This window comes from Schistocerca cancellata, chromosome 1 (assembly GCF_023864275.1).
Source record: "Schistocerca cancellata isolate TAMUIC-IGC-003103 chromosome 1, iqSchCanc2.1, whole genome shotgun sequence".
Taxonomy (NCBI): Eukaryota; Metazoa; Arthropoda; class Insecta; order Orthoptera; family Acrididae; genus Schistocerca; species Schistocerca cancellata.
Window position 1 is genome coordinate 446084689 of NC_064626.1, and position 16086 is coordinate 446100774.

A 16086-nucleotide genomic window follows, 5' to 3' on the forward strand; every position below is an offset into this window, starting at 1 on the left:
GTATAGCCCCGTCCCCTTTTGTCTGCGGAAAGTTTATTTTTAGATGCGACGAGGATTCTCCTGACAGACATCACGTACACTATACATGCATTCAAAAGTCAACTTATGATTCATTCAGAAATCAACTTAAAATGTGTTCAAAAATGTTCCAAAACCAACAGGGAAGCGTTTCAAAATAATATGAATAATCGATGCTAGGTGCTTTGTGAAAGATGTTTTTTTCCCCCTCAAGAATATGAATTTGGCGCCCCCTTTTCCCAGTAGCATCTAGCTGCGACAGCTTGCACAGCCAACAGCTACATTCCTGTTGCCAGAAGCGGGAGAATCCACTACTCAAACGAGACCCAACTGCGCATGCGCATGAGACCGCGCGTAACTGCTAAAACAAAGCGAATGTAAACAGCTGCGACTTCACGCTCATTGGAGGCAATTTGTTGTTATGAAGCACTGCGTAGTCTTCCTAATGCCTTAGACACATTTTCAATTGACAGACGCTTGCATGAGCACTGCGTGTCGTTGTTGTATATGGCGCATCTCCTTTTCAATTTAAGTTATTTTCGTTTTATTTCTCCCGTTTATGTTTTATTGTTGAAGTATTATTCTGCAGTAGCGGGATACAGTAACATCCTTTGTTAGAGTATCGGTTCTTACCAGTCAAAATTACAAAAATTTAACTGAAAACTAAAACAATGAAAAATTCCCGGAAATCTAAAAATATCCCGGGTTTTTCCCGAATGAAAAAATTCCCGGGTTTTTCTCGGATCTTATGCACCCTGAGGAAGGACTCCTTTCAGTGGACCACAAACAGGCTGGATATGAAAGTGCCATATGGATGCTCATAGTTCGGCCAAAGATGTTTTGTCTTCCCCTTGAAGGAAAAGAAGTCGTTAGAAGTATGTAATTGTTCACCTATTTAAGGATAAGATGACAGATTTTAAGTTGGCAGGACAATGGCTGTGGCACTACTTGATAGGGCCAAAGCCAAGGGAATGGAGGGTGGTAACTGGAAAATAAAGTGATGTCAACAGTGACAGAACCATGTGGCAATGGGATACGGATGGTAGAGAGGTATTTAAAGAAGTCCTTACATAGGAAGTTAGGCTCTGCATAATTTGTTGGAGATCTTGGGTAACGAAGGAAGAGATTCTGTGGATTTTAAGAAACATAATAGATGGTGGGTGTGCAGGTGGTGGTTGGGTGAGAAAGATGGGTTCTAGGATGGATCTATGAATTTGACGTAGGGTTGGTCTTCTGGGATGAGATCTCTGTCACAGGGCTTATAGGTGCACAAATCAGACGGCTGGTGATTTGAGTTCGGAGAGGGAAGGTTCAGTAATGTTCACAACTTTTAAGAAGGATTATTAGTAAAATAAAATTTCCACTGTAAAGATCAGAGGCTGGATCTCTGACCAGTCCAACACGACTGAATCTGGATATATGGCTTTAGGTGGCATCTTTGGAAATCACTTCTCAGTCTTAGTGGATAGGTTAAAAAATGTGCTCAAACTTCATTTGGGTTCCGAGTTTCATGATATATTGGAAGAGAGTTTCTTTTTGGGTGTAACGGATGAAGGAGCCCAGACAGGAACAGAATGGGTTCTGTACAGGATTGAGAGGAGTGAATGGGAAGGACATTCTCTGAGGGTAGTGCAGATCTTGTTGGGTAGTTTCAATCCAAAACTAGAGCAGGAGCATGATAGTGTATTTACAATGTATCTTATGAAGGAGCACATGTACATCAGCAATGTGGTAACACAGCATTTTGTTCCTGTAGGATCAGGTTTGAGATGGACTGGGCCTAGCAGACTGCGAAGGATCGGAGGTTGTTCTGAAAGGAGAGATTTAGTCCAAAAACTGGAATTTTGATAGTTAGGCCATTGAAGGCAGAAAGGGGGGAGGGTGGGAACACAGGAATTCCATGGGTTAGCCAGCATTTCAGGAACGCCATTCAATGTCAAATGATTCTCAGAATGTCACCAGAGTTTCCGATTTCTATTAAGAGTCAAGAAAATACATGATACATTTGCAACAATTTTATTACATTGTCAGATAAGTACAGCAATTTTATACAAACCCACACATTTACAACAAATTTGAAGTTAAATTTGTCAGAGAAACTTCGTATAATTGAAATAGTCTTATACCTAAATACATATAAGTAAAATGTATTAGATTTTATCTGTAAAGGAAAATTTGATAGCTATCTGTATTGCAAAAAAAACTGAGTGAGGAAATAAAAAGTGATTCATCAGAAAAAAAGGCATGTCAATAAATTTTTGTTCAATCATAATCAGAAAGATCAAGTGTTTTTGTTCCTTTCTTCTGATGCTGAATAAATGAAGACATGCACATAAAAATGGGTTGACCCTCAAATTAATGTAAAAGCTTAGAGAAAAGTGTTGCCATCTGTTGCCAGATATGGAAACTATCAAACTTGACATTGGTCTCACACTAAATATCACATTAGGACATTTACTGGTGAGACCAATGTACCCAGCAACAGATGGCAACACTTTTCTCTAAGCTTTTACATTTCAGGATTAGCCCATTTTCCCATGCATGTCTTCGAATGTACTTGAATCTGAAAAGTTACTTACAGTTTTTCTATCTGACACAAATTGTTGCATATACAAGATGAATCATTCACTTTGTCATAAGAACTACAAAAAAAATTGTTGTATTCATGAAACTTAGAATGATGAAATACACCACAAATGATCAAAATTTGTTAAGACATTGAAGAAGAATGGTACGCAGCTTCTGCCTCAGTTGTATGTCTCCATCACAAATTATATGAGTTGATGCATCCTCCACCTGGATTAAAGTATCTTCATTTGGCTGCAACAAAAAGAGAACATATATTTACGCTCAACTTCTACATGTGAAACTGATAATCACATCTACCACACAGAAAATGCACATCCATGGAAAAGTTATACATCATCATAACAGCACACCATATCATATTAAAATAAATTCAGCTTCAAAATACTACTTAAAAGATTAGAAAAAATAATTGCATTAGCCGAAATTCTGGGATGGGAACAAATATGAAAATGATGAGCAACGATCACTCGCATGCTGATTAATGGAGGGTGGGATATAGGCACAGGTATATGCTTGCACCTACTTCCATGACCACGCATACTGGAACTGCCATATAGATCAGCATTTTGGTGTCTGTGTATGAGGCTGTTTGTAATAAAGGTGGTACCCACACATGAGCTACAACAGTTAGTGAGAATACTTGATCCTCTGTGCCACCTTCCTACCATTCTGCGTATTAGTGATTGCTTGTCCTGACCTACAATATACTTATTAAGATTTCTTTTATCTAAAATGAACAATCATAATTTACCTATGTTAGGTTACAACAGTAAAACAAAATTTATTATTTTTTACTGTAACTGTTTCCTGTGAAACATACAAAAATGCACTGCTTTCTCTCTAAATATTCTGTATCTGTATCACTAATACTTCAACTAAGTTGGCACAAATAGCTGTACAACAAAAGAAAGTTTATTTTTCTTTTTCATATTACTGCAATGATCCGTCAGTAACAACAGAGAAATCTGTTAACGTTAAACACTATTGTTCAACTTTTTAGCTTGTGCCCTCAGTAAGAACAATGATAACCTTTCCTCATATGTACAATGCTGTATTTAAGATAACACATAGCATTTAACATCACAAACGAGGTCATTAGACACTGAACACTTGGATATTGAAGGATGGGGAACGAAACTGGCCATGCCTTTTCAAAGGCATGTTCCTGGCATTTGTCTTAAGCACCTTAGTTAAATCACTGAAAACCTAAATCTGGAGGGTCGGACGGGGATTTGAACCATAGTCCTCCAAAATGCGAATCCAGTGTGCTAACCACAGTCATTAGAATTGGTTTCATGGCTTTGATGTTGTCATCATAAACTGGCATATATCGTAATTAGTATTTGTTGGAAAGATACCATATTTTGCACAGAGATGCGGGCAAAATGAATAGATCTTTGACTGTGTGGGTCCACAAAATAACTTGCACAAAAGCTATCTTTACTTCATGTTACTGACTGAAGTACACTGAGGATGCTCTACTTCAACAAGCTTCTGATGACTTTCAATTTCTGCATGATAATTAAAAAAAAAAAAAAAACTAACAAAAGTAAGAGGCACTGCAGTACTGGCACACAACAGAAGAAAAAAATTACACTGATAAAATGGCGATCATGGAAAACATAACTTCAATACTGTAAAATTGAAATTTGAACAAGTTTTTACAGTCACAATTAATCCACTCATAAAGCCCTCAATGCTAACTTAGAGATTCAATTATAGCCTCCCTTTCCCTTATAACTCAGGAAAATAACTATGTAACTATGTTACAAACAAGAATGTTGTCACTGTACATTACTGATGGCAGCAGTGGTCATGAGAATGTACAGTCATAAGAAGGCCAGGCTCCGAACAGCCATGTGGCGCTACTAAAAGAGAAGACCATGTTTGGCTCTGTTGAACAGTACTGCATCTGCAGCAGCAATTTTTGCAGCCCTTGTCGGCACAGTGACACAATGAACTGTTACAAATCTACTACTTCAAGGACAGCTCCGAGCCAGATGCTCTGTCACATGCATTCCAGTGACCCCAAATCACTGCCATTTGTGACTTCAATTGGGTCAAGCAAGACCTCATTGGAGGGCAGGGTGGAAGTCCTTTGCTTTTTTTTCTGATAAGAGCTGGTTCTGCCTCAGTGGCAGTGATGGCCATGTAGCGGGATGCCAGTTGAGGGTCTGCAAACAACCTGTCTGCTTGCCAGACACACTGGTCTGTATTGGAGTTATCGTCTGGGGTGCAATTTCATATCACTGAAGGAGCACTCTTGTAGTTATCCCACACACCTGACAGCGAATCTGTACATCAATATGGTGATTCGACCCGTTGTGCTGCCATTCATGAACAACATTCCAGAGAGCATTCTACTTCCAACAGTGTAATGATCACCCACATACAGCTGTTTTAACCCAACATGCTCTAAGTTGTTGTTGTTGTTGTTGTTGTGGTATTCAGTCCTGAGACTGGTTTGATGCAGCTCTCCATGCTACTCTATCCTGTGCAAGCTTCTTCATCTCCCAGTACCTACTGCAGCCTACATCCTTCTGAATCTGCTTAGTGTATTCATCTCTTGGTCTCCCTCTACGTTTTTTACCCTCCATGCTGCCCTACAATACTAAATTGGTGATCCCTCGAAGTCTCAGAACATGTCCTACCAACCGATCCCTTCTTCTAGTCAAGTTGTGCCACAAGCTCCTCTTCTCCCCAATTCTATTCAATACCTCCTCATTAGTTATGTGATCAATCCATCTAATCTTCAGCATTCTTCTGTAGCACCACATTTCGAAAGCTTCTACTCTCTTCTTGTCTAAGCTATTTATCGTCCACGTTTCACTTCCGTACATGGCTACACTCCATACAAATACTTTCAGAAACGACTTCCTGACATTTAAATCTATACTCGATGTTAACAAATTTTTCTTCATCAGAAACGCTTTCCTTGCCATTGCCAGTCTACATTTTATATCCTCTCCACTTCGACCATCATCAGTTATTTTGCTCCCCAAATAGCAAAACTTCTTTACTACTTTAAGTGTCTCATTTCCTAATCTAACTCCCTCTGCATCACTCGACTTAATTCGACTACATTCCATTATCCTCGCTTTGTTTTTGTTGATGTTCATCTTATATCCTCCTTTCAAGACACTGTCCATTCCGTTCAACTGCTCTTCCAAGTCATTTGCTGTCTCTGACTAAATTGCAATGTCTTCGGCGGACCTCAACGTTTTTATTTCTTCTCCATGGACTTTAATTCCTACACCGAATTTTTCTTTTGTTTCCTTCATTGCTTGCTCAATATACAGATTGAATAACATCGGGGATAGGCTACAACCCTGTCTCACTCCATTCCCAACCACTGCTTCCCTTTCATACCCCTCAACTCTTATAACTGCCATCTGCTTTCTGTACAAATTGTAAATAGCCTTTCGCTCTCTGTATTTTACCCCTGCCACCTTCAGAATTTGAAAGAGAGTATTCCAATCTACATTGGCAAAAGCTTTCTCTAAGTCTACAAATGCTAGAAACGTAGGTTTGCCTTTCCTTAATCTTTCTTCTAAGATAAGTCGTAGGGTCAGTATTGCCTCACGTGTTCCAGTATTTCTACGGAATCCAAACTGACCTTCCCCGAGGTCGGCTTCTAACAGTTTTTCCATTTGTCTGTAAAGAATTCGTGTTAGTATTTTGCAGCTGTGACTTATTAAACTGATAGTTCGGTAATTTTCACATCTGTCAACACCTGCTTTCTTTGGGATTGGGATTATTATATTCTTCTTGAAGTCTGAGGGTATTTCGCCTGTCTCATACAGCTTGCTCACCAGGTGGTAGAGTTTTGTCAGAACTGGTTCTCCCAAGGTTGTCAGTAGTTCTAATGGAATGTTGTCTACTCCGGGGGCCTTGTTTCGACTCCGGTCTTTCAGTGCTCTGTCAAACTCTTCACGCAATATCATATCTCCCATTTCATCTTCATCTACATCCTCTTCCATTTCCATAATATTGTCCTCAAGTACATCGCCCTTGTATAGGCCATCTATATACTCCTTCCACCTTTCTGCTTTCCCTTCTTTGCTTAGAACTGGTTTTCCATCTGAGCTCTTGATATTCATGCAAGTGGTTCTGTTTTCTCCAATGGTCTCTTTAATTTTCCTGTAGGCAGTATCTATCTTACCCCTAGTGAGATAAGCCTCTACATCCTTACATTTGTCCTGTAGCCATACCTGCTTAGCCACTTTGCAGTTCCTGTCGATCTCATTTTTGAGACGTTTGTAATCCTTTTTGCCAGCTTCATTTAGTGCATTTTTATATTTTCTCCTTTCATCAATTAAATTCAATATTTCTTCTGTTACCCAAGGGTTTCTACGAGCCCTCGTCTTTTTACCTATTTGCTCCTGTGCTGCCTTCACTATTTCATCCCTCAAAGCTCCCCATTTTTCTTCTACTGTATTTCTTTCCCCCATTCCTGTCAATTGTTCCCTTATGCTCTCCCTGAAACTCTGTACAATATCTGGTTCTTTCAGTTTATCCAGGTCCCATCTTCTTAAACTCCCACCTTTTTGTAGTTTCTTCAGTTTCAATCTACAGTTCATAACCAATAGATTGTGGTCAGAGTCCACATCTGCCCCTGGAAATGTCTTACAATTTAAAAACTGGTTCCTAAATCTCTGTCTTACCATTATATAATCTATCTGATACTTTTTAGTATCTCCAGGGTTCTTCCATGTATACAACCTTCTTTCATGATTCTTAAACCAAGTATTAGCTATGATTAAGTTATGCTCTGCGTAAAATTCTACCAGATGGCTTCCTCTTTCATTTCTCTCCCCCAATCCATATTCACCTACTATGTTTCCTTCTCTCCCTTTTCCTACTGACGAATTACAGTCACCCATGACTATTAAATTTTCGTCTCCGTTCAGTACCTGAATAATTTCTTTTATGTCATCATACATTTCTTCAATTTCTTCGTCATCTGCAGAGCTAGTTGGCATATAAACTTGTACTACTGTAGTAGGCGTGGCTTCGTGTCTATCTTGGCCACAATAATGCGTTCACTATGCTGTTTGTAGTAGCTTACCCGTACACCTATGTTTTTTATTCATTATTAAACCTACTCCTGCATTACACCTATTTGATTTTGTATTTAGAACCCTGTATTCACCTGACCAGAAATCTTGTTCCTCCTGCCACCGAATTTCACTAATTCCCACTATATCTAAGTTTAACCTATCCATTTCCATTTTTAAATTTTTACATGCTCTATACGGTGTCGAAATGTTGCCTTGGCCTGCTCGATCACCCAGTCTGTCTACAATAGAACACATTATTGGATGAAAACTCCAGCATCGTCCACAAACAGCATTAACTGTCCCTGTATTAATCAACTAAGTGCAACAGGTATGGAACTCCATCCCACAAAGACACTCAGCACATGTGCAGCTCAACGCATGCAAGTCTGCAAGCTTGCATTCAACATTCTGGCAGTTACACCCATTATTAATGCACCAGCATTTCACAATTGCAAGGGCTTATGTCACACTTACATTAACCTGTGAGCTTACAATGTTAATTACTTAAGTACGTTAAAGTATGTTACCTGGGCAAATGTGTTCCCAAAATTTAACTCTATGTTATCTTTTGATGTTGCAGTTTCTTTCAACCCGGAAGGTGTACACAATCAAATGCAGAGCCACGTGTGAAAGCACCCACGTGATCTACCAACTGGCCTGCCTACACTGTGATGCATTCTATGTGGGAATGACCAGCAACAAACTGTCCATTCGCATGAATGGACACAAGCAGACAGTGTTTGTTGGTAATGAGGATCACCCTGTGGCTAAACATGCCTTGGTGCACGGCCAGCACATCTTGGCGCAGTGTTACACCGTCCGGGTTATCTGGATACTTCCCACCAACACCAACCTATCTGAACTCCGGAGATGGGAACTTGCTCTTCAATATATCCTCTCTTCCCGTTATCCACCAGGCCTCAATCTCCGCTAATTTCAAGTTGCTGCCACTCATACCTCACCTGTCATTCAACAACATCTTTGCCTCTGCACTTCTGCCTCGACTGACATCTCTGCCCAAACTGTTTGTCTTTAAATATGTCTGCTTGTGTCTGTATATGTGTGGATGGATATGTGTGTGTGTGCGCGCGAGTGTATACCCGTCCCTTTTTCCCCCTAAGGTAAGTCTTTCCGCTCCTGGGACTGGAATGACTCCTTACCCTCTCCCTTAAAACCCACATCCTTTCGTCTTTCCCTCTCCTTCCCTCTTTCCTGATGAGGCAACAGTTTGTTGCGAAAGCTTGAATTTTGTGTGTAACATATTTAAAGACAAAGAGTTTGGGCAGAGATGTCAGTCGAGGCAGAAGTGCAGAGGCAAAGATGTTGTTGAATGACAGGTGAGGTATGAGTGGCGGCAACTTGAAATTAGCGGAGATTGAGGCCTGGTGGATAACGGGAAGAGAGGATATATTGAAGAGCAAGTTCCCATCTCCGGAGTTTGGATAGGTTGGTGTTAGTGGGAAGTATCCAGATAACCCGGACGGTGTAACACTGCGCCAAGATGTGCTGGCCGTGCACCAAGGCATGTTTAGCCACAGGGTGATCCTCATTACCAACAAACACTGTCTGCCTGTGTCCATTCATGCAAATGGACAGTTTGTTGCTGGTCATTCCCACATAGAATGCATCACAGTGTAGGCAGGTCAGTTGGTAGATCACGTGGGTGCTTTCACACGTGGCTCTGTCTTTGATTGTGTACACCTTCCGGGTTACAGGACTGGAGTAGGTGGTGGTGGGAGGGTGCATGGGACAGGTTTTACACCAGGGCCTGTTACAAGGGTAGGAGCCAGAGGGTAGGGAAGGTGGTTTGGGGATTTCATAGGGATGAACTAAGAGGTTACGAAGGTTAGGTGGACGGCGGAAAGACACTCTTGGTGGAGTGGGGAGGATTTCATGTTTGTGTATGTTCGTGTTCGTTTGTGTGTCTGTCGACCTGCCAGCACTTTCATTTGGTAAGTCACATCATCTTTGTTTATATATATATATATATATATATATATATATATATATATATATATAATAGAGGGAACCATTCCACGTGGGAAAAATATATTTAAAAAGAAAGATGATGAGACTTACCCAACAAAAGCGCTGGCAGGTCGATAGACACACAAATAAACACAAACATACACACAAAACTCTAGCTTTCGCAACCAACGGTTGCCTCGTCAGGAAAGAGGGAAGGAGAAGGAAAGACAAAAGGATTGGGTTTTAAGGGAGAGGGTAAGGAGTCATTCCAATCCCGGGAGCGGAAAGACTTACCTTAGGGGGAAGAAAGGACAGGTTTACACTCGCACACACACACATATCCATCCACACATACACAGACACAAGCAGACATTTGTAAAGGCAAAGAGTTTCCCTTTCCTCTTTGCCTTTACAAATGTCTGCTTGTGTCTGTGTATGTGTGGATGGATATGTGTGTGTGTGCGCGAGTGTAAACCTGTCCTTTCTTCCCCCTAAGGTAAGTCTTTCCGCTCCCGGGATTGGAATGACTCCTTACCCTCTCCCTTAAAACCCAATCCTTTTGTCTTTCCTTCTCCTTCCCTCTTTCCTGACGAGGCAACCGTTGGTTGCGAAAGCTAGAGTTTTGTGTGTATGTTTGTGTTTATTTGTGTGTCTATCGACCTGCCAGCGCTTTTGTTGTATATATATATATATATGTGTGTGTGTGTGTTTTTTGCTCACGTATATGAGGACATGCTGAAAAGTAATGGCTCTGAATTTTATATGGGGAAACTGTAAGTTTTTTAAATAAAACAAACATTATTAACATTCTACATCTTTGTTCTTCGTGTCTACACGTGCATTTGTCAACATAATCACCATGGTGTCGAACACCTGTGTTTCAAGAAGAGAGCATTTTGTTGATACCTTCACTGTATTTGAATGTTTGACTTCGTTGACCAAGCCACAACCTCACCCTATTTACACCCCCTCATCACTATCACTTCTAAGGTGTTCTTCCTTCTACACATTATCAGACTATTTGGAAATTTCCATTATGACAGTAGGAAAAGATCTTCATTCTCACAGAGACTTCATTCTCACACAAAACCTCCATTCTCACAAAAAACCTCCATTCTCACACAAAACCTCCATTCTGACACAAAACCTCCATTCTCACACAAAACCTCCATTCTCACACAAAACCTCCATTCTCACACAAAACCTCCATTCTCACACAAAACCTCCATTCTCACACAAAACCTCCATTCTCACACAAAACCTCCATTCTCTCACAAAACCTCCATTCTCTCACAAAACCTCCATTCTCTCACAAAACCTCCATTCTCTCACAAAACCTCCATTCTCTCACAAAACCTCCATTCTAACAAAACCTTCATTCTCACAGTACATAACATCTGTATATTCAAGTAATTGTAAATAGGTAATATGACCCCTCCTGGTTTTCTGATTCTTTACTTCATTTATTACTTCAGTGGAAATGATGAAGACTTACTGCGGTTATCAGGAAGAACCGAACTGTGAGCTACAATAAAAATTTGTTTGCACCCTTTGCTGACAGTATAGGAGAGAACAGATTCTACTGCAATTCCATTACTAATGGTTCCATTGCAGCTGCAGTGGTTCAGTTGGTAAAATCTAGAACCCTCTTCATGCAAAACATTTTGGGCCATGAAACAAAAGAAGATTCAAATACTTGAGATTCTTGAGCTTGATAGATTTTTCTGGCTTCAAAATGCAGTGATCTCTATAACATTCAATAATTGCAGGACACCTTAGCATGATCGAGTTAGTCTGTGCACGTCCTGACAAACAAAATACTATACTTTTGCCTTCCAAAATAAGCAAGGAAAGTAAGGACACATGTTAACAATATTTTTAAGTAAATAATAACTATTATGTAGTTTAAATGTTCGAGCTCAGATAAAATTTAAAATTGAAAAATTTATTTTTTTCTTCTTCTCAGTTTATGTCCCACTTTAGATCAGAGACTGATGGTTTGCATGTTATCTTCCACCTTGGACAATTTTTAGCATCTTGAGTGATAACTCCCAATCAAGTCAGAATTTTCTTCACATAATTAATGATAGCTTAAAAATAATATAAAGTCTCTCACAACTAGATATCTTAGCTGCTGGTAAATCTTTCATGTTGTATGGTTATGGTCCATAAAACTTTTGCATTACATGTTTTGTCCAGAGCTGTGCTGAACATCTTCTGAGGTGCCCCTGCTTTGAGTTCCCAACCACCTTACCTACCATAGCCCACATAGCCACTGTCCGGCCATAAAGCAACACCCCTCACGTGACTCAGTATCACCTGTTGCCGGAGCAGCAACTGAGTCTCATTCTCCACCATAAATTCAGACTACCTGAAATCATGCTCTGAAATGACAAGTATCCTCGCCCCTTCTCCCATGGTGGCATTCCACTGTCCATCCCAGCCATACAATCTCTGTCCATTCTACCCCTGCTCCCAATCCACATGCATCTATATTTACATTTACATCTACATATATACTCTGCAAGCCACTGTTAGGTGCATGGTGGAGGGAACCCAGAACTACTAATAGTCATTCCTTTCCTGTTTCACTTGCAAATAGAGGAAGAAAAAAATTGTTTTTCCAACTCATTCTTTCTTTTTTTTTTTTTTTTTTTTTTTTCCACAGTTAGACCAATGTGCCATTTATAATATCAGCTAGAAATTCTGTCCATGTCACTCAAGAATGACACTTTCACGCAAACTACAGTGTCATCGGCAAACAGCCATAAATTGCTGCTCACCTTGTAAGTCAGCTCATTTATGTACAAAGAGAATAAGAGCAGTCTTATCACACTCCCCTGGTGCACTCCTCATAATACCCTTGACTGATGAACAATTGCCGACAAAGACAATGTACTGCATCTTTTACTTAAGAAGTCTTCATGCCACTCACATGTGTGAGAACCTATTTCACATTGTAACGTCACCGGTTTTTCTAGTCGGTAGTTGATAGATTAGTATTGATCGGCCCTGGCTAAAACTCAGCGATAGTCAGTAGAGCGATGATACTGATATTAGGTAAAGAAGACGTTACAAAAAACAGTGCTGAACTGAACTCTCGATGTGTGCGTGATATTTACTTCACCAATTGTGACCAATATTACGCTACTCGTCGTAATTAACTCGTTTATATTTGATGGTTTAACAGTTGCTATTAAAATATTAATAATAAATTCAATTCAGTTCCACCAACACCAACTTCCCCATAGCTTGGTTGTAATTTCAAATCTCTAACAAGTCGTAACATTGCGGTTGCTTTCTAACGTCAAAGAGTTTCTATATATGCACCAAGCCCTTCAGTCAAATATTATCGCAGCACACAAAAGATCACAGTTATGTCTCTAAACAATTTTGTAATTTGGAATCACAAATGCATAAATTGGCACGAAAGGGTGGTTTATTTCACAACAACAATCACTTACTAACAAGGCCGTGAGGAAGAAGCTTTCCCAGGTGGTGGTGAGGATTTATAAATTGTCTGCTTTTAAGCTATTGCCAAGTTCCAGAGTCCATTTGCAATAACGAATGAAGTTAATTGTCTATCACTGTTCAATGCCTAACTAGAGTTGAGTTTGAGTTATCTAATTAAAAAGTTCACTTCAGTCTAATATAAGGTAGTCCCCTACCTGAATTCTAAACTATGTTATAGTTAAAGTCAATGTTTCGTTTCACTGCGTCATAGTAGATTGCAATTATCAATCCTCGAAAAACAATCTAACCACGCCTATATATGCGAGTATTGAAACAAGTCTGACCAGCTTCGGCTAATTCTCGTAACGTAGTGTCAATGGATCAAATTTTCCTTAGCCATTACTCACAATTCTCAAAGAGTACTCACACGAAGTATTCTTTGAGATTGTTGGTTCTACTTTGCTAATTTTAATTATAATGATTTTGCGATTTACTACGATTTTGAGTTTGAGCTTACTGAGATTCTATCTTTCTTTTGTAAGTTGATAAATTACTAAGTATAAGGTTCTTGTTTCAATTACTGGTTATTATCCGAATAATAGTGTTAAATGGAACTTTGGTTACTTGTTCACTTTTCATGGAATTTGGAACTTGTTTTGGGGAAATTTTTGAGGTATCGGTTGCTATTTTTTCTTTTTTCATTTTTCGTCCAAGGAAGTGGCATTACAACATGCTAGTAAACTTTGTTAACAGCCTGCAGTGAAGCACAGGGTCAAACATCAAATGCTTTCTGGAAATCTAACAATATGGCATCTGCCTGTTGCCTTTCATCCATGGTTCACATGGAAGGGCTTGCTGGATATCATGTGAGAAAAGGGCAAGCTGAGTTTCACATGAGTGACATTTTCTAAATCTGCTCTGATTTGTGTACAGGAGCTGTTGGCATACTGCACAGTGCTTCGACAGCGAAGTCCGTGGGCAAAACAAGCGATACCTGAGATGTCCCATGTGACATGACAGATGCTTCACCACTGCTACACCCCAACGCAGCAGACTGCAGATGGCTGATCATTGTTTTGTTGTTGATGTGGTCTTCAGTCCTGAGACTGGTTTGATGCAGCTCTCCATGCCACTCTATCCTGTGCAAGCTTCTTCATCTCCCAGTACCTACTGCAGCCTTAATCCTTCTGAATCTACTTAGTGTATTCATCTCTTGGTCTCCCTCTATGATTTTTACCCTCCACGCTGCCCTCCAATACTAAATTGGTGATCCCTTGATGTCTCAGAACGTGTCCTACCAACTGATCCCTTCTTCTACTCAAGTTGTGCCACAAACTCCTCTTCTCCCCAAGCCTATCCAATACCTCCTCATTAGTTATGTGATCTACCCATCTAATCTTCAGCATTCTTCTGTAGCACCACATTTCGAAAGCTTTTATTCTCTTCTTGTCCAAACTGTTTATCGCCCATGTTTCACTTCCATACATGGCTACACTCCATACAAATACTTTCAGAAATGGCTTCCTGACACTTAAATCTATACTCAATGTTAACAAGTTTCTCTTCTTCAGAAATGCTTTCCTTGCCATTGCCAGTCTACATTTTATAACCTCTCTACTTTGACCATCATCAATTATTTTGCTCCCCAAATAGCAAAACTCCTTTAATACTTTAAGTGTCTCATTTCCTAATCTAATTCCCTCAGCATCACCCATCTTAATTCGACTACATTCCATTATCCTTGTTTTGCTTTTGTTGATGTTCATCTTATACCCTCCTTTCAAGACACTGTCCATTCCATTCAACTGTTCTTCCAAGTCCTTTGCGGTCTCTGACAGAATTACAATGTCATCGGCGAACCTCAAAGTTTTTATTTCTTCTCCATGGATTTTAATACCTACTCCAAATGTTTCTTTTGTTTCCTTTACTGCTTGCTCAATATATAGATTGAATAGCATCAGGGAGAGGCTACAACCCTGTCTCACTCCGTTCCCAACCACTGCTTTCCTTTCATGTCCCCCGATTCTTATAACTGCCATCCGGTTTCTGTATAAATTGTAAATAGCCTTTCGCTCCCTGTATTTTACCCCCGCCACTTCCAGAATTTGAAAGAGAGTATTCCAGTCAACATTGTCAAAGCTTTCTCCAACTCTACAAATGCTAGAAATGTAGATTTGCCTTTTCTTAATCTAGCTTCTAAGAAAGTCTTAGGATCAGTATTGCCTCACGTGTTCCCATATTTCTACAGAGTCCAAACTGATCTTCCCCGAGGTCGGCTTCTACCAGTTTTTCTATTCGTCTGTAAAGAATTCGCGTTAGTATTTTGCAACCGTGACTTATTAAACTGATAGTTCGATAATTTCCACATCTGTCAATGCCTGCTTTCTTTGGGATTGGAATTGCCATAAGAATCTTCTGTTATCTGTGAAATGTGACCAGCTCCTGCATCTGTACATAGCATGCACACACCATATCCACCCTGCCACTACTAACTTAAGACAAACTATGAAAACAAACGGAACAGGCATAATATGTGACTTGCCAATCTCCTGACGCTTCACCAATGGAGACTGGTAGCTGACAGATGTGTGGCCAATAGTCACCGGCCGTTCGAAACAAGTGAAGAAATGACTACTATGCTACAGACTGTATGAATGTACACCTCTCAAATATAAAAATATGCAATGAATTTAAGAATTAAACTGTGCAAGCACACAAAACATGTAAAGACTAAGAATTAAACTGTGAATATAAGCAAATAAGCTAAATATATGACTTTCTAATCTCCTGAAGTCTCAGCAACAAAAGGTGACTGCCGAGTCATTGTTCATATCCCTACAACAGACCTACTCTAGTCCTGTCACACACATCTCCTACCCCATTAAAGGCTGGGCGAACTGTGAAAGCAGCCATGTGGTCTACCAACTTAGCTGCAACCGCAGTGCCACATTCTACAGGGGCCTTAGTGTTAACAAGTTGGCTGTTTGCATCAATGTTT

General features: G+C 39.9%; 1 protein-coding gene across 1 annotated transcript in view; it reads right to left on the minus strand.

Annotated features, from left to right (window-relative positions):
- Positions 1–2081: 2081 nt before the first annotated feature.
- The window catches only part of LOC126176644 (integrator complex subunit 9), a 129264-nt gene continuing 115259 nt past the window's right edge, over positions 2082–16086 (minus strand). Inside the window, exon 13 of the mRNA XM_049923805.1 lies at positions 2082–2838. Within this exon, the coding sequence (XP_049779762.1) occupies positions 2719–2838 (120 nt within the window). The 3' untranslated portion in view covers positions 2082–2718. The remainder of the gene's footprint in view (positions 2839–16086) is intronic.